The sequence below is a fragment of the Saccoglossus kowalevskii genome, chromosome 18, assembly GCF_978046115.1.
Source record: "Saccoglossus kowalevskii chromosome 18, keSacKowa6.1, whole genome shotgun sequence".
Lineage (NCBI taxonomy): Eukaryota > Metazoa > Hemichordata > Enteropneusta > Harrimaniidae > Saccoglossus > Saccoglossus kowalevskii.
The window spans coordinates 9378568-9399237 of record NC_140658.1 but is presented as its reverse complement, the minus strand read 5'-3'; the positions used below and the strand labels follow the sequence as shown (position 1 = coordinate 9399237).

At 35.8% G+C, this 20670-nt stretch overlaps 2 protein-coding genes across 2 annotated transcripts in view; both read left to right on the top strand.

Annotated features, from left to right (window-relative positions):
- Positions 1-6902, top strand: part of LOC102800530 (uncharacterized) — a 43149-nt gene extending 36247 nt beyond the window's left edge. Inside the window, exon 3 of the mRNA XM_006824108.3 lies at positions 479-6902. Coding sequence (XP_006824171.2) covers positions 479-3268 — 2790 coding nt within the window. The 3' untranslated portion in view covers positions 3269-6902. The remainder of the gene's footprint in view (positions 1-478) is intronic.
- Positions 6903-13261: 6359 nt separating this feature from the next.
- On the top strand, positions 13262-20434 carry LOC100373687 (kelch-like protein 7). The gene is made up of 3 exons (XM_002740814.4): positions 13262-13339; positions 15010-16259; positions 17527-20434. Exons 2-3 carry the CDS (start codon positions 15017-15019, stop codon positions 18105-18107), a joined length of 1824 nt encoding a protein of 607 aa, XP_002740860.1. The 5' UTR covers positions 13262-13339; positions 15010-15016; the 3' UTR covers positions 18108-20434.
- Positions 20435-20670: the final 236 nt, after the last annotated feature.

Below are 20670 nucleotides of genomic sequence, written 5' to 3'. Positions count from 1 at the left end.
ATATATATATTTATTACTAAAAAATAGTTTCCATAAATGAATGAGAACTTTGAAAACCTGTTATTAAGTAAACATCACTACATACAATCAGCACATTTTAGCTCCACCATTCATCACGCTACATCAGTTGTTTACCAATAATGATCGTGTCCAGAAAAAGACAAACGAGTTTGTTAACTTGTTTTACCAAATATGCATACATGCATTATTTAATTTTATATTACCGGTATTCAGAAATTAACAGCAGGCTCTCAACACTGCTAGATGCTACCAGCGGAATATGCAATTTCTTTGATTTGTTTTGAAAATCAGCTAACCTAAAACCAACTATAATTTATCTTATTCAAATGTTTTTAGATTGTATTTTCTTTCTTCTTTGTCTTGTTAATCCCAATAGGGATAAACTGTCAATGAAGTTATTCTATTCATTGTATACTGCAAAGATCATAAAAACTTTATTATCTGCTGTCTTTTTCAGATTTTTACTGGCAATGATGAGATGAGTGGAATAAACAATGATTGTGATATGCCCAGTATGTCCAACCAATCAGGGGACAGAATGCAAATCTCAAACCGGGGTTTCACCATCTTTGGCGAGGAGGAAGAACGAACAAAAAATGACAACGCCAAGGCAACTGATTGCTGTGTCTGGTATGTTGATGGCAACAGTTTACAGATAAAACAAGAAAGCACTGTTGAAAGTCATGTACAAGAAGTCAATGCCACTGTACACGAATCTGAAGTAGTGGCAAACGATGCTGAGGATGACGAACCCAAAAAGATTTATTCTTGTTTACAGTGTGGGAAAGAATACTCTTCTCGGAACAATCTTAAACGACACAAGCTTACTCATTTAGGGATGAAGCCGTATAGGTGTAATATTTGTAAAAGGACCTTTCAGCGAAGAGATTATGCTATTTGGCACCAGCAGAAATATCATAATTTCTTTGGCAGAGATATTAGCATTGTCAGTGTTCTTCAGGTGCCAAAGTTTCCCCTCAATAGATCTGAAGCTTCGCAGTCGGTGAAAGCATCATCCACTGGTGAATCACCTGCGGTACCAAGTATGTCATCTCGCAAGGGACGAGGTGTGGGTGGGTCAAAACAAGCGTCAAATGCACCAAAGGCGTTTCAGTGTCCGCAGTGTGGAAAGCAGTTTGTGTCAAGCAGAACACTAAAGCGACATAAACTGACTCACACTGGGTTAAAACCGTTCAAGTGTAACATCTGTGGGCGAAGCTTTCTTAGAAAAGACTACGCAATATGGCATCAACAAAAATTTCATGAGCATTTCGGACGAGATATTACTGTTTTGCCAACTGACTTAAACTCTGTTTCTACTTCTGGCACAATCACTAACAAGAGGCGTGCTGATTTTGGGTTCAAAAGATACAAGGTCAAAAAGGAACCAGTGGATAATGCAGAGTCAGCAACTGAAGAAAAAGAAACAAATTTTAATTTGAATATACAAGAACCATGTCAAAATGAAGGTCAACCCGAAATTCCAATATATAACGACCAACATTACTACGTAGCTCAGGAGTTTGATATTCACCAAGGGTCCAGCAATGAAGCTCCATCAAGTGTACCAGTATACGCCACAGCCATGGAGCCACAGCACAATCCAGCAGTAGAAGATCAACCACTGGAAATTAATCATCCACCAATCAAACCAATCAAGTTTAGCATCTTGCCTCGGCGCAGTCGACGAAAGAACTGTGACGTTAAACGTCCACGAAAAATACAAGTGGAAATTGAGAATGAATCACCAGTGGTAGAACAATTTGAAGAGTCCACTCCGTCGCAGTTAGAAAGTGTTGCTTATTTTGATCAAACGGCGATGAGCAATGTGGTACTAAACTTGAGTAAGCATAATAACATGGTCAGTGGGGATGAACAGAATAGCTGTGACTACCCAGGAAGTTACGTTTTACCAAGCAGTAGCACTCCTGTCATGGCATATGAAAAAAGCAATGCAAAAAGTGATGTAAAAACTCCAATAGTGGATGAAAGTGAACTTGATGAAAGTAATCTTGTTATTGACATGCCAAGTGTGCGATATGTCTCTGTCAATGCCAAGTTCTCTTGTGATCAGTGCCAGAAAACATTCAAATCTAGTCGAACCTTGAAACGCCATAAACTGAACCAACATGGACTTGTACGTTTTCGTTGCAACATTTGTCATCATATCTTTCGTCGCAAAGATTACGTAGTGTGGCATCAACGAGAGTGTCATAAACACTTTGACCGCGATATCTCCGAGATTACAGTTGATTCCAGTGATAAGAAACATCCATCGCCTTCAGGTGACGAGAATGAGAAGGTCAACTCAAATTTAAACAATCATACTCAAGCAGAAGATTCAGGAATCTGTCTCAACTTGGTGAAGAAGCAAAGACGCGGAAAGGGGAAGGAAGGAGAGAAAGACTTTTTCCAGGAAAAATTTGGTGAAAAACTGGGGTTGAAACGAAAAAGTCATAGCCCCTCAAAATCAGAATCTGTGTGTGATGATGTTGAGAGTGAAGGTAAAAGGCCACCAATAAGACTGAAATTGAATCTGAAAGCTGCTGGGTTATGCCAATCTGAGGATGTCGATTACATAGAGTCTGAGGACTCTCTGCCGAGGAACGGAGACACTGAGGGAAAACATGGCTGCAGTATGTGCAACAAGGAATTTACTTTGAAGAAAAACTTGAAACGACATGAATTAATACACTTGGGTATTAAGCCATTTAATTGCGAAATTTGCTGGAAGACATTCACTCGAAATGAGGATAAATTGAACCATAAACGAAAAGTTCATGAATGTTATGACGTTGAAACGGAGGGATTGACAAACTTGCACGAGGAATACAGCGAAAACTGTGCGACAAACTTGGAGAGTAGCGGCCTTCAGAGTAATTCTGAATGTGATCTGAAAGATAATATGCAGTACTTTGCAAAATTGGTGGGTGAACCTTTAAATGCTAAAGATTTGAGCGTCAACCATGACAAAGCCAGCGACGATTCGGAGCCTGATATGTGCGTGCAGGTGGTAGCTGATGAAGGGTTTGCAGGTTCTGATCCTGAGACGTTGAATCACCTTCAGGAATGTGCGAATCAAAATGAGCTCAGCGAAAGTTGTAAATCAGAGACTAATGCAATGAATAGCAATGTCGAGGCTGTGGAGAACATTATTGGTGCGACAGATAAGACTAATGTGGAATTACAACATTATGATGATGTAAGCAAGAGGACTTGTACGATCACTGAGAACGTGATCAGCTGAAGTATGTCTTCATAGTCATTTTACAATATTTAAATGTCTGTATTGTGAACTTTGACATCTTCAGATGGAGTACACTCTGATATGTGCTGTATTTGTTGTCTCTGTATCAGTTATTGGAGTGTTTGCAAAACCTGAAGGCTGGAATGGTCCATGTTGTCTGGGATTACTATCTGCCATCACACTTGCATTGTCTACAATTCAATTGATTCACTCATTAATAAGCAATTAGAAATGAGATGTGCTTGTCTTGCGCACATACATGCAGTTTTTGAACTCAATACGGTTATTGCACAACCTGTCATTTTTCTTACTGTCACATTTACTGCAATCACGCCAGCATTGCATTTTGGTCATGTATTTAATTGTGTTTGTGCAATATTGCCATCTTGTTTTGCTCTGTGCATTTTAGCTACTGGACTGGTGATGTCGTTGCCTAAATTCTTCATGTAGTATCACCCATGGCTGTAAGAAGGGGAACAAGAAATCGAAAATTTTGAGATATGATTGCCCTGAATGTAGGGTTTTTGACAACCATAATGCAACTTGTGCTAAGACAGGGATACCTTCAAAGTTGCTTTGTGAGATCATTCTTTCATGTAGCTGTAACGAGATCTTAGGTCTAATGTGTAAAGTATTAGATGCTTTGAATTCGTAAAAAAATGTGTAATAAACATTCAAATTGCAGTGATTTGAAAGTTGGCAATCTCTTTGGCTTCTCATTTGATTATGTCATTTGGCAAAGATTATGGATAATGTTCTGTCCTGCCCTGCGTGGATTCACAATGATTCATGGCAAATCAATTATTTCCTGTAATTTGTGCGTATTCAAACCAAATATTTCACATAATAGATCTAAATAATCTTTGAAACTCATCTTGGGAAACATTGGATTATTCTTTTTAGATATTCCAAGCTTGTAAAATCTTTTGAAATCATTAGGTTTTACCCAACTGTAATATACCACAATTGAACATGCTTGAGTCTGTGGGTAGAGCACTCTTTAGAAAAAATGCATCATAGTGTACCCATCATACAACCCCATTCATGATGGCTTAGCTGCACACTAATGAATTACTGTGGAATACTTTATTTTCGTTGGAATTAATTTTCGCTGAAAAGGTTTTTTGGGCGTTTTGCTTGGAATTTATTTTTACTGATTTTTGATTAGTTTAATGTGAAATATAGGAAAAAAAGTATATTCGCTGGATTTTATTTTCACGGAATCATCCCTTCTGCGAAAATAAATTCCAAGCGAAAATAAAGTATTCTACAGTATTTCTATTGTACCACACCCACCTAGAGATGACATTTTCTCATCTTATTACATACCTTTAACTTTCAAGTCAATTCAAAACATAGTTTAGAATGTAAACATGCAGGGTACCTTGCGTTCTAGGCAAGCTTGTACAAAGCTTTGCTCAGTGTGAATGCTGTAAGATGCATCTAATTACTCTTGGAGAGTGTTTGTATTAATCAAGAGGCATTTAATACGAATGAGGGTCGTTGCGTCTGCATACAAATGGAACATTGTCTCGCTAACATCAGCTTTGGAACACACCATAGTGTATATTACTTTAAACCATAATAATTTTCTATTTTTGCAATTTGGAGATACCCCAATATTGTGGGATTTCATTGCAACAATTTATTGTGAAGTAATATTTCCACTAACTTTGCCAAAAATTGAACAAATTATAAGGTTTATAGTATGGAACATGCAACAGGTGTACAGACAGCTTCAATATATGTCGAACAGCTGAGGACAGCCTATCATGTAATTGTATACATGGTAAATACAGAGTGTATATATTCTATGGGCATTTCTCTGTGGTTCTTCTTAATTTATTATATATGTATGCCTTATCTATGGCTGTATATCATTTGTGTATTTTTTGAGCCTTGGTATTGAGCCTTGGTATTGATAGGGGGGAAGTGTACTGTTATGCGGGGAAGAGTGTGGGAATCACAAATAAGGAATTCATGGATTGTTTCGAGAAAATTTCAGTCTGTACGAGTGAGTTTTGTATCACTATTTTGTGGAAAGAGTTTATGATGTTCGCCAGCTGTTACAAAAATCAGATTCAAATTTCATGCATCATATTCAGTCTTCATTGGGTCTGCAACCAATCAACACTTGTGTTACAGGCTGCTTTCCAGTAAGGCTATCTCCAATTGGTTACAAGATAGGAGGAAACAGGGAATCTACCACCATCACCTTTTGATATGATTTCTGCTACAGATGACTTTTTCCACTAGTCGTAATACTGTCAATATTATTCAAATAGTGTGAACTGTTGATTACCCACAACCAGGAAATTGCCTTATGCATGACCCAGAAAAGGTCAACCATTCTGGCATTTTCTTGGGTTTAAATTCTCTATCCATTGTTGTCATTAAAGTTTGATAAGTGAAGAGTTGACCAAAAGTAGAACATAATATTAGAGATTGCTGTCATATAGCAACAGTAGCTGAAGAAAGTACCACGACATTGATCAATAAATCGGGACCTTCACAAGGATTATAAATTCCATGAAAGACATTTGTTCTGTCAAAATAACCCATCAGCTATCTGTATGCTCAACAAAATATATGTCAACTAATTTACATGTGGAATAGGTGTTAGTTTTCGACTCTCTACATCAATCTGAAAAGTATGGCTATTTTTCGCAGCCACTGAGTAGAGTACTCCAAAATTAATTATGTGGTTTGTTTAGTTCCTAAAATAAAATCATGAAATTAAATTAAAAAATTAATTTGATTCCCCCACACTGGTACTGGCTAAAAATAGAAAAGTTGACCCAACTTAGTATGTCTTTTTAAGAAGAAAAAAACATGCTATTTCAAACTTTGAAGGATTTATTGTAATCCTGGCTGTATTGTCTCTAGTACAGTATTTAACGCATCCTGCTAAAAGCACCCATGGAAGGCCAAAATGAATGGAGGAAATTTTTTTATCAAAATTGGCAACGTGTTAACCTGTTAAACAGTTACAATTCTCACTTGATATAGATTTTATTTGAATGTAAATCCTTTCAAATGTTGTAATTGTGGTTTAAGTCAGAGTACCAAGGCTTCAGATTTTGTGAAACGTGAACTTGTAAATATTTATTCAAAACTTTTACTTATTTTTGTAGTTATAGCAATGGTACTAGTGGTATATATTTTATGTACTGTTGTATTGCTAGATTTTCACTTCTATGAAATTACATGTACTCTGTGCAAATTTGTATCTATAGTCCTATTTCACTAAGGTTTTTTTCTCAGCTCCAAACAAAATGTTTATCTCAGATTTATATTCTGAGACATCTCAAGTGTATTAATGTTGGGCCTCTATTTTGATTTCTGTTTTCTGTCGCTGGGGGCGCTGTCCTCATTCGCTTAGTGCGCATAAATTTCATTGAGAAATAAAGACCGAAGAAATGCCAAAATACATGCAGTTCACTTTTGTAGTTTCTGCAATAGTTCAGTTTTTATTTTTCATTTATTTTCTCACAAAAACCTGCCATTTTTTGACTGAATACATTTATGTTAAAAAAATTCACTAGATATTTGATTTTAAATATAGAGCTTGCTGTATCCCATCCATCACCATTGTCAATGTGTCACTTTTTAATAAAAAGAAAAGCTCATAAAATCCACTTGTTTTCTCATTGGTATGATTTGGGGATGCATCCTGGGTTGCCATGACGACATAGGTTGGCAATGGGCAAATATGTGATATACTGTAAACCACTTTAAAGGGAGGTAGTCGTGTCGCATGTTCGATATGAGGCTCATAACGACGTACACAACGCGTGTAAAATACATTGTTTATTTACATGAAATTCGAAGACGCTGCACAACGACTACTGCTGCACTTTAATTTTGTGAAATTGTAGTAGTGAGCATTTTGTTCATGAATGCGATAAAATCGTCAAATCTTGAAAATTAGGTGGTTTAACCAATGCATCTTTCGTCTTGCTTCATTGCGTGAATGACAAAAGATCTTTGAAAAGTATCGTGATGACTACATTACGAAATGAACAAGCTCAGCAGCACATGGAAACTGAATCAATAGATGCATGCTTGATGACAGGCTGTATAAATGCTTTAGAGATTTATACTAATTTAATGGGATTTATAAAGAGCAGTTAAGGTAGTTCCCCCCCCCCCCCAAAAAAATACTGGTACTCGGGGTTGGGTGCTGCTCAAAATTCTGAAATAAAAATATATGATCACTTAATTAGGTTTTTCACAAAACAAACTTGAAAATTAATCGAAAAATGCGCATTTTAAATAGTATTGGTTCCTCATAATTCAAAATTTTGTTTTGTAACCTATGCCAGAAGTATAGATGCAAATAGATGTCACGAAAAATTGGAAAACTTTGAATATTAGTATAAGATGTCCTATGAAAAATAGACAAAAATGGAGGCATTTTGGTTTATTTTGCTTATGGTTTCTTGAAAACGCATTTTTTTTTCTCCATAAAAATTTTAAATACCAATGACATGCATGTACCTGTATGTGAATCGTCACGCAACAATTTTTGAAAGATTTTTTTTTTATAGTAGCAAACTACGTTAAACATGTTATGAGTGCATGCCGTGATATAGGCTGTTCTAGTGCATGAAAGAAATCACAGAATGGCAATACGGTACTTTTGTTTGAATTTCACTGAGACTGATTTCAAATAAAAACAGTTTTGTTTATAAAGGTGCATACTTAAGTTTATAATTACAGTCCATCTGTGTTAGTGACCACTATCATAGGAAAACTATCTGCTCATAGTGACAGTTCCAATATAATTCACATGTATAGGGAAGAAAAGTTCCAACTCCATATTGAATTTTGCAAAGGATTATGGGATAGAAAATTTAACTGTAGAAGGTGTTTTTTTGGGAGGGGTTCTCGCATATTTTCCATAGAGCCCTATGTTTACCTCTACCTTTTTCAAGCAACTACTGAAAGTTTTGGTTGTAAATAAGTTTTAAAAGACATTTTAAGTGTATGACAGTGTCCAGAATTAAAACAATGGAGGATTTCACAATTCAGGCTTGATCTGTAAAGAGTGACTACCACCTATTTTGATACTGATGTAACCCAGTTGTGTAATGTATGTAATGTAATGCTGGGTTACATTCTGTTACCGGAATTCAATGCTTAAGGATGCTGTACACCTTTTTTTGCTTTGAAACTCAAAATTCTACTTTTTTGTATTTTTCAATGCTGGACTACAAGGAGCAAACACTCAGTAGGAAAACAAATGAATTGGATGTTTTTATAGGGTGTAAAAATCAATTTTTGTTAATTAAAAACAAAAGCACATGTCATTGTTTTGAAAGCTATGTTTCCGGGAATAAATTGAAATTACTCCACAAATGCATCGCGCACTGTAAATTCGGACCAAAGATAAAGAAAGTACACAATATAAGGTTGCATAATCCGGGATTTTTAGAAAAAAGTTTTTTTCTCTAGTTTTTCCCCTCTCGCTACCTTAATTAATCAGCCAAAGACATAATATTCAGATAATTTGCATAATAGTCACCACCCATAGCAAATATAAACAGTCTCTTGCATTCAGTACAAGCTCAGACTAGTCCGAGGTACAAGTTACACGCATTCCATTTACGTCCACAAATTTAATTTCGTTGAATTTCTCGCTCTTCAAGCAGTCGACTATGAAACCGTCTTGAGGTCGACTATGACAGTGACAACAGAATACGAATGAAAGGAAATTTGGAGAAGAACGTCGACAGTATGTAAAGCGATTATTATGAAAATTTAATCATGGAAGGTACCTTCCATGATTTAATTGATCAGACCATGGAGGTATAAACAGAAGGTAGAAAATTTGAGCACATGGCAGACTTAGTTTTCGTGACCAAATTACGTGTCATGGACTCCGACCACAACGAGTCGGAAGTGAAACACTTGGGCCCGGACTTGGCTACTCCATGGCTACACGTAAAGCACGAGGCAGGCAGCTGTAAAAGCGTGTGTGTGAGCATCCTTGTTTTACCTGTTTTATTTTTCTTAATCTTCACATTCTCAATAAATAATTTGACGGATTCAATGAAGTTAGATTTGTTATACATGATATAGAAAGTGAACTGAATGTAAGATACCGGCAGTAGTCCCCGCCAGTGGCTGTTCCGGTACTATGTATTACGCATTGAAGATGGAAAAAGAATCATCACACTAATTTTGTCACAACAGTTTTGGGAACTAAAAAACGGAAAACACGATTTACGGCGAACAGGTTATTTTACAAATCAACAAAATAATAACGGAGCAAACAAACTAAAAATTCACCGCCCGATCGACAGACAACTTTAAACCTAAGCGATCGCATCTCCCGATTCAGTTCAGCGCTCGCTGTGACTTCTCTCCCCGTCATTGCCATTCAAATCAGATAATACAGATCTTCGTCGAGACATCTCGCGCAGTAAAAAATAGAGTTCAGTTAGAGGGGGCGTGGCATGTTTTTGAAAGGTGGTGGAGAAATCTTCATATATCAGATGTCTTCTAAAACTAATTTAAATTAAACTGAAACTTTTTAGTAGACAAGATAGATAGATGTTTTCAACTGTGACATGAAAAATGAAACATAAATAAAAATGAGTGATTAGAAATCAGATACACTTGCCTATCAGTATGATTCCTACAGTTAGACAGTTTGCTGCCAAAAACAGTAAAAAAAAATCTTCGAAACAATCTTCTCAGTAAAGTTAATGGAAAGTTCAACATTAATGTTTGCTTGAAAACATGAGTGGTAAACAGTTGATTTTAACTTAGGGCTCTATGGAAGATGCAAGTTTTCCCCAAATCCCCTCTACAGTTCAATTTTTTTATCCCGCAATTCTTTGCAAAATCCAATATGGAGTTAACACATTTTTATCCCCAGTGTCTGCCCTAATTGTTAACATTTTTTGTGGATGTTTGAAGATTTTTCGTCTCCACACAGACGTATGCAATTCAATCAAGACAATTTTTTTTATTTATTCCTCATTTTATATATCTGTTGGTAAATTGCTTTAATTAAGTATTTTATTAGGTGTTTAGAAGGTATCGAAGGAGTTATGAGCGGTAATTAGTGTTAGTCGCGCCCAGGTCGAACCTCATACTTTTGATTTCCATTAGAAGAGCGCATTGGATTGTGGGAAAACAATGTTTATCAACACAAATGTCGCACATGTGCAGCGCGACGACTACCGCCTTTTAAAGATAGGTAAGGGGATTCATTCGTAATTCTGGATCTTGTCAGCACACACTAGAAATGTCAACTGAAACTGATTTAAATTCAACAGTTTTAGTAGATAAAATAGATGTTTTTTTTGTTTGTTTTTGTTTTATTGTGATATGGAAATTAATAAAGCATAACTTTGAATGAGTGAGTGGGAATCGAATACACTTACATATTATCTCTAAGGTTTCTACAGACAGACAGCTTCAAGTCAAAAACAGTAAAAAAGTCTAAAAAAAATCTTTAAACTCTTTTCAATGAAATTACCGGTACTTTAGGGAATCACCAGTTCATCTGGCCTGGGGGTGCCGGGCAATTCTAAGGGGGGCTTTCCATTTTCTGTATATGAAAAAGGGGGGCTAACAATTTTTCCAAGGGTGAAGGAGGGGGGTGTATAATTTTCTGGGTTTATTCACATATATTGTATAGATGACGGCTGCTGTGATGAACATACTGCAATGAGAAAGAGTTATTGTTTGTTTTATTGCACAAATTAGTATAAAACATGAAACTTCATTTGTAAACAACAGTATAAACCTCTGTAAAAAGCATAAAAAACTTACTGCACTTTCCACTGTATGAAGAAAAACAAACCTTTTAAACAAGTTTGTGAAAAACAAACACACTAATATAACACAAAATATAAAGATAAAATATATTTATATAGTGTAATATTTTGTATGTAAATAAATAAAATATATAAAATATATAAAAAAAGTTTTCATATTTTTTAATAAAACACAACTTTCTGAGGAACTGTAGATATTGAACCTAGGCATCTATTTTTGATCCTCTCCATTCCTATCAATCTCTATCCTCATCGCAAAGAATGTCAGTATCGGCACTATCACCAGGATCATAAGAACCACTTTCACCATCCTCGTAACTCTCTCCACTGGAACTATCAGACAGGCACTCATATTTTAACTTAAGTTCTTCATACAGCTTCATCATCTGCTGCTTAGCTGCAGCACAGAAGACATTGCGATGAATGAAGTATTGAATATATACTGCATCCATCTTTGACAACTTCAAATTGGCTTCAGTTTGATCTGAGATTTCAAAATCTACTGAACCATGTATACCATCAGGGAAACATATTTGTACAACCTCAGTGGATGTTATCCTTTGTAACAAAGCTGTAACTCCTCTTGCAAAACGATCTCGTTTTCGCTTCTTCACTTTTCTCCTGTTTTCTTTTCTCTACTTATTCTTCTTTTACTTACATCTGACAGTTCATGAAATACATTTATTAACCAAGTCAGTGTTTTATCAAGATCTGCCATGAACTCAGTAGATTGACTGCAGTTCACTCACCATGCTGTCATTGTAAGCCGTCTGTTCAGTAGCCCACTGTTTTAGGTGTCTTCCATAACTGGTAAATAAGTCAGAGTAACTTACCCAACCAGTGACAAACAGTGAGAGGCCGTACCACTTCTTAAGCGTGCATGAGACCCCATGTGTGAATAGTAATAGTGAAAGAAGACAGCCAGATGATTGGCAGCCGCGTTTCAACATCACGCAGAATTTCAAAAATGGGCTTTTATCTTTGGAGAATACTGAGAGCATCAAAGAATTTTCCTCTAAGTATGCAGAGGAAGAGCAATATGTCATAGACTGTTTACAACACCTTACCACACTAAAGCAAATGAAAACCATTAGGGAAAAAGGTAGAAAGAAACAACAAAAAAAGAAGCAGGAAAAAAGTGATAGTGATTATGACTGGATTTCTTTGGTGTTGAATAGGACACTAAAAACATTGACAGCAGCTGAGTTGGATAAGTACCTGGACCATAATAAGCTACCAAAAAATGGGAACAAACAAGACAAAATGAAATCAATTACCAGTGATGTAATCAGAAAATCATATAAAGATCAAGCAAAAACTCATAAAATCACTGAACATTTACAAACTGTAAACACCAGAATGTACAACACTGACGAAACTGACTCAGAGGACTCTGATGGTGATGATCTCGTTGACAGTGCAGAGGAAATAGAGACTGATGACTTAATAGTTTCTTACACTGTAGTGACGAGGTCAGGGAGTAGAGCTGGAACCTGGAAGCATGCAACGATTCATTAATGTAAATCTTTATTGTTTAAAAAAAATTCATGGGGGGAGGGGGGGCTACCATATTTTGTCTTTTTCTAAGGGGGGACAGCCCAATTTTTAATATACACCTAGGGGACTTGTGATTTTTTAACAATAACATGTGAAATTCACCGGCATCCACAGTCACTTGGGGGCTGAAAATCAATAAATACTAATTTTCAAAAAAAATCATCCGCTATACGTATATAAATAAATTTATATACGTATAGCCGATGATTTTTTTTGAAAATTAGTAATAATAATAATAATAATAATAATAATAAATTTATATACGTATAGCCGATGATTTTTTTTGAAAATTAGTATTTATTGATTTTCAGCCCCCAAGTGACTGTGCCGGCACCCCCTCGGTCAAATTAAATGGTGATTTCCTTACAGTGTTAATTGCTTGAAAAACATGTAATGCTCACAGTTGATGTTAGCACAGGACTGTACAGAAAAAAATACCCCCAACCCCCAACCCCACCCCAGATGCTCTCTGTTTCAAAATGTCTGAGTAGCTAACACTACAGAACAATGAGAACACCCTCTGCCCCGTTGTGTTTTCTGAAATCGGACGCCAGCTGATATCGTGATAAGCCCCTCCCTCACTGAGAAACTACATTGTAATTTACCAGAGCGCCCTCTTGCGGTAAGCGTAATTTCCAAGATGGCGGCACGAACACATCAATAGTGTGAAACGATTTGTATTTTTTTTAGACAAGACGCTTGACCTCAAACTCCAGGCCAGGTAATGCTATGTATTTTGTATACCGTTGTTTGATTACTAATCAGTGACACATATAATACTCATCTAAGGCAGAATCAACTTAATTTGGTCTTTGTTGACAAATCTGACACTGGGAGGTTGTATAAATTCATGCAAGTTGGAGGCCACTCTCGTTACATCTGTTAAATTCTATCTACAACCCTCGATCATCTCCGTACGTACGGTACGGTACAGACGCTTGACATTAATTTCACAGCGTGCCCTTGATGACACAGTATTCCACTGCGTTATCTAACATGAGTAGAAATTGAATAGAGCGTTTTTATTGAAAACGTAACGAAAATGTTACACTTCTTTTTTGGTATGTATAATCATGGAGGTAGAAAAGAGAAGGAGTGAGGACGCTATTTAAGCCCATGTTAATCTTATAAACATCCTTTGTCTTCGCTCTGGTTAAGCCACTTATTGTTTTTGTTTAGAAGTCGTTTTATCTACATGATGATAGCCGCTTATTTACACAAGAAAACGAGAGTAGAACTGAAAAAAATAAATTCCGTTTAAACATCGTCTATAAAATTGAATGCGCAAACCATAAATAAAAGAATTGTGCATGCGCAATGACCTTTATCGGATCACAAAGGTCATTTCACACTTGTAGGTACCGGAAATTCTGCATACGGACGCCACCAAGATGTGTGATTACTTCTTTTCTGATATTTTACATCGCAATAGTCGTCCAACTTTGGACATTGATTAAAAAAATCCCGCAAATTTCCGCAGTGAAATTTAAATATACATGATAAGATTATAACAAGATGTTTTGACTCGTCATTTTTCATTGGTGTGCAGAACTGTGCAGATGTTTAAAATCGCGCATTTTGTTGTAATAGATTTCGGGCGTTGAGTACACTCAGCGTACGTTTTTCACTGCATTCTGTATTATTGTTATCTGTTTGGGCATGCGCAGTGCGTTGAGAATCTTCGTGAAGCTTCCGAATACAGCCGAAAGACGTAAGCCGATTAACTGTGACATTGTACAGCGTGTTTGCAAACTAATTACATTGTGTATGTGAGTAAACAAATCCAAAGCATCATGAAACCAGCGGAAACAATAGCGTCATCACTCCTTCTCTTTTCTACCTCCATGGTATAATCAACGAAGCCAAAATAAAAACAAAACGAAGGAAAAGGATTAGCTGATTAACTTTTGAATTGTTGTTTACTGCAGCTGACTGAATAATGTCCAAGTGCTGATAATATTTTGTGATGTTATGTCAGTCCAGTGCTAGAATCTACTAATACTGACAAGTTACCTTGTAAAAATTGCAACAGGGAGGACACCAGGCCACCAATTTATCTAACAAAACATTAAAATGCCTTAACCTTACGAAAATTTCAAAGTGTGATTCGAACGCCATAATTTTACCGATAATTTTTCATAATTTCTTGTTATGCAATGTACTTGCTATAGGAGGACACTCATGCTCACCAACAAATTTCCTATAATAATTGCGTGCTGGGTCGTTAAAATGAGTCTTTAATATTTGAATTGTAGACATACATGATGTGCTTACAGATATGGTAGAACTAGTTTCCTTGATTAATATTTTGGAAAAATTTATGAAGTTTGTGGACATTCACTGTAATGACATTGTTGACAACTTTGTTGTTTTTTTCTTTGTATATTTCAGCCACAAAATGTTTAATTTCAAGTGTAGAAATCTTCCTGGGCCTTCATCCCCAATAGTCTTGGGTTTATCATCGTCATCACCTCTACCGGAATTGAAAAGTGATGAATTGTCTCCAGGTTTAAGAACAGTTGCTATGAGGAGGCAAGCTGACTTCATGCTGGCTATGAATGCTATGCGTAAAAACAAGCAGTTATGCGATGTACAATTGATATTAGAAGGCAAACCTATTTCAGCTCATAGGGTGGTCCTGTCTGCATGCAGCGCATTTTTCCATGCTATGTTTACGTCAAAGTATACCGAATCCAAGACTGCCGAGGTTGAACTAAAAGAAGTGGATTTAGCAACAATGGAATTGCTTGTTGAGTTCGCGTACACCGGGGACGTGGATCTCACTTCGGAGAACGTCCAAGCAATAATGTCTGCTGCAAACCGGTTCCAGATTACACAAGTGAAAAATCAGTGTGCTGATTTTTTACGTCAAGAATTGAGTCCTGAAAACTGTCTTGGAATTCGGGACTTTGCAAATTTCTTGAACTGTACAGAATTGTATTCTGAAGCTGTTAAATTTTCCTATGAGAGTTTTACCGATGTTTCAAAATGCGAGGAGTTCCTTGATTTGAGTATGGAGCAGGTCACTGAGTATCTTTCGAAAGACGAGCTGGTAGTAAGATGTGAAGATGAAGTCTTTGACGCTGCGGTAAACTGGATAAAGCACAGAAAGGACAAACGAATGCAATTACGCACTGAAATATTTGCTAAAATTCGTTTCCCATTGATCACTCGGAACTATTTAAGCACGGTCGTGGAGGAAGACGAAACCATGCAAGATGACACAGTGTGTTTGAAAATGCTTGTGAATGGAATGAAACATCACTTGTTGGACCGAACTGATCGGGATAAAATAACAGCCACACCAGTCAAACCAAGAGCGAAGAAATTTGACTGGCAGATTGCCGTGTTCGGAGGTTCTGAGAGTGACACATGTCAGTTCTTCAACACCCACTCTAGAGCCTGGAAGTCGATTCCAAGTATGCCTGAGAAACGGAGGGACCATGCCGTGGCCTGCATTGATAATATCGTTTATATTGTTGGAGGGTCATATTTATTTCCATTGACACGTGTTGACTGTTACAATGTAGCCACAAAGACTTATTTTTCACTGGCTGAGAAATTTGAGTCAGCACGAGATTGTCTTGCTGCATGTGCGTGTAAAGGACTGCTGTATATAACTGGAGGCAGCCAAAGTCATGGTGAGTCACTATACCTAAAAAAAAAATATGATTTGTTTCCAGTTTGGGCCTCTTGAATTAATATGTGGACTGAACAGAAACAAATTATTTGTTTTTTTTGCTTTTTTTTTTATTTATGCCATTTTCACTGCAGCTGTAACAACTGAAAAATAAATTCCAGCTGTTTGAGATAAAAATCATCTACAGTAACTAACTTTCGAGAAACGCGTCCATGCAATAATTTAACCATGCAAAATAAAACAAAGAACTGTCACTATAAATTTTGAATTTCATTCATTATTATCAGAGAAAACAAAGTAAAAAATATCATCTTTCTTGTCACATATTACTATACTAAGATTACATGATGTATTTATTACTGTTATAAAATTAAGTATTGTTGGATGAGTGGTTGGCTGAAACACTGCTGCCATGTTGACTTGTATAAGTGCTATTGCCACCTTCCACAGATTAACCATATTTGTTTTTATAGACTTTGAAAAAAGGCATTTTCAATATATGATCAATACAATTGTCAGGGGTGAATACAGAGGGGGTGGAGGGGTGTTACATTGGGTCTGTACAAACTCCCTAAAATCAGACAACTACTTTTTCACATGGAAACAACCAAGGTAAATCAAATGCTGGATCCACCCTTTACTATAAGTATGTTCCTATGCCAAATTTATAATAATTTCTGACATACAGTGTACATGAATGTGTCAAGATTTCTTAGAAAACCTACACAAAGTCAAGGATAGAGACAAAATGAATGGCCACTTGTTAATCACTGATATATGTAATACTGTAAAATACTTTATTTTTGCTTAGAATTAATTTTCGCTATTTTCGCTGAAGGAATGATTTAGTGAAAATAAAATCCAGCGAATATACTTTTTTCCTATATTTTACATTCAACTCGTCAAAAATTCACACAAAACAGCCAAAAAGTTTTTTCAGTGAAAATTAATTCCAGCTAAAATAAAGTATTTCACAGTATTGTAAATAAATTGGTTGTTAAGCACTTGATGAGCAGGCTTTCTAGATGTATGTAATTACATTGGCACTTCAGTGAACAGTTACAATTCATAGTTAACGCCTAAATTTTAATGGCCACATTACCATAGAGATAGATTATTTCTGTCCACAGCAATCCGCAAAGCGTTTTATTGGAATACAAATCTTGCTGTACAAGGGTTGAATATTGTTTTTGTGCTCAGATACAATTGCTTTTTTACCGTGAATACATTGAGATTTAACTGATGTCTTTTTTTCCTGTATTATTTAGGAAGTACAGCTCTGAAAGCAACAGACTGCTATGATCCTAAACTTAAAACATGGACCTCAAGACAGCCCATGTTTTATGCTAGATTTGACCATGCTATGGTGGAATACAATGGTTGGTTGTATGTCTGTGGTGGGGGTAGCGGTGGTGGTTGTAATGGCCGACCTCTGAAGAGCTGTGAGAAATTCTACAGTGGACCAAACCTGCTGATGAACAATCGATGGGCGGAGATTGCACCAATGCAGGTTCCACGCCGTGGTTTAGGTTTGGCTGTCACCAATGGCCTGATTTATGCTATTGGAGGATACGACGAACACGGGACACACGATTCGGTGGAATGCTATGATCCAAAGCTAAACAGCTGGAAAATGGTTGCTAAGTTACCGTGGAAACTCAGAAACATCAAGTGTGCCGTGATTAACAACGATGTCTTCATCATCGCTGCGCATCGTGATGTTGGTAGATTAGGGCAGGTGTTAGAGTACAAAACAAAGGAAGATCGCTGGATATTTCACTATAATACAAGGGCTTTCCCTGTCTGTAATATTGGTGTCACCATAGTGGATGCATGTGCAGTAGAGTAGTAAGACTATGTTAGTGTTATCTGTCAGTAACACATGATCATTTCAAATATACTCTCTGTTTCTTCTGGGGTCATTGCGAGCTATCCAGTGCCGGTGGTTGTGTATATCACAATTTAACTCAAATTTGTTTTGGTAATACAAAGATTTGAAAATAATTTAGTGAGGCATTTTTTTTTCAAGGGTTGTTTATGTTTAATAATACATTTTTTTTGGCATACTATATATGTCTTCTTAGCTGTGCTTATTTTCACTGATTGTAAAAGGCACTAAATTAAAATCCAGACAATTGAATATATTGTGTCCTCCATAAATCATTGAATTTATAACTTAGTAAATGTCAGTGTAACATAAAATCTACTAAAATTAAACCTACCAGTACTGAATATTTGCCCCTCTGCATTAGGAATGGTATATTTAACCAATTGATATTAAATGGCCATTTTGATTTTGCTGAGACTAAAAAACACCATGAGACATGTTTTTCCCATCATATTCTATCATCATTGCATTGCATTCACTGCTCCAAAACACTATTCGACAGACAAAAACAATTCTTGTACCATTCTCACTCTAAATGAGATCTCGACTGCCATTTACATCCAAGGCTGATTGGTGAAATACATTAATACATGCTGCAAGCTAGCAGCAAAGCAAATAACTAGAGCTTTCAAGTGAAGTAATGTAGATGGGTGAAGTGTATTGTTTTTTTTGTTGCATAGACACTTGTTATTTAGAATATATCAAAAGTTTGAAAATAATATTTTTATGATTGGATGACTACTACTGAAAAAGATTGATATCGAAAAAATTTGATTTAGTGTTTAGCTTGGTAGACTCCTAGAAAATACACTGATTACACAGGCTCATTTTGCCACATCAAACAGTGATGTCACATGTAACCAACGAGTACATATGGGAAAAACCATTCATCTGTTTTGCCTGGCAAATATACACACATAATTATGTGTGAAATAGTTGTTATAACATTATTAAATTTAGTTCAGCTTTAATTTTAACAGTACCAAAGTTATTGAAAAGATGAAAATAAACGAAAATTGGAACTACTCTACCTGGTACTCCTTTTACCTACTTTTGGTGTCTGTACAAAGACCTTACATCATGCCTGTATCTTTGTACTTTCCAAATATCGTGTAAGGGCTTTCCATAGCATCAGCATCAGTATACATGTATATTCATTTGGTATTTTCTACTCAAATTTATTTTTGCTAATTTTCACTGAAGGGCTGGCTGATTCAGTGAAAATATATTCCAATGAATATACCTTTTCCTATATTTCACATTCAACTAGTCAGAAATCAGTGAAAATAAATTCCAGCTAAAATAAAGTATTTTACAGTACATGTAAAAACATTGTAGTATTCCAAGATATGAGATTTACAAATCCCGGCTTTTAAGATATCAACATTTTTTTTTATTGCACGCCGGATCATTATAATAATATGATTTACTTGGTTCATAGATTCGTGTTTGCCATTTACACATACAAGTACACCACTAATGAAGCAAATACATTGCGTACGCATTTATGACAGCTACCAATGCAATTAAATAAAACTATCCCTAAAACTTTCCATCTGATTATCCCGGGCAGTTACTTTTAAAAGACTCTGGCACAGCTGTTATTAAGCTTTATTTTCACTCTTTGAAATTTTTAATTCATAATTTAGTAAATGCTCTTAGATGTAATTGAAAATATCTGTATTTATTTTAAAAAGTTTGAAAGATTGTGTGGAAATATTTGTGACAATGTGAATTATGTGTATAATAATATCTTATCAATGTATTCACATCAGTGATGTACTAGACATTTATTACGATATCAATTTTATAAATATTTGCATAATAGAAAAGTTATCGTGAATGAAGTATAATTCAACCAATGTTATTTGAGAACATAGGGACTGACGACATGTATTTTCTTTGAAGTAACGTCGCTTAGGATTCAAATGTGATTTTGACATGCAATTAATTTATTTACAGTGCAGCGTCATATATGTAGTTGAATCCAAGAAAAAGATAACTAAGTTTTATGATGGATGAATTTCAAAACAAAGATATCTATCTACACAACACATTATGAGCAGTAAAACCGAAACTACCTGTTGTAGCTTTTCAACAGAATTGATATTAACTGTTTTACGAAACAGCATCTACTTCTTGATGTTTGTTGCAGTTGCCTGTTGCTGTGTTTTCTAATGCCTTTGTTTCTATGACTTTGTGATACCAATCTTCAATGTGCACATATTGAATGAATATACTGGCTTTACTCATCATTAATTGAATAAAGTCATAATTTTTTAACACAATTTGATAAATAATGCTATGCATAATTGCTGATATCTATGCATTCATAAAGTTATACATCCTGGCATATTTGGGGGGTATTGTTATCGTTATAACCGTTTCCAAAAATTCTCAACTTGAACTTGCATTCCCCCCAAGGAAAATACTTCGAGCTACAGAGGTCATGCAAAAAGCAAATGATGGTTTGTACTGGTATGTTTCAATCTTTATAGAGTGAATACGACCTTTGTGCTCCTCG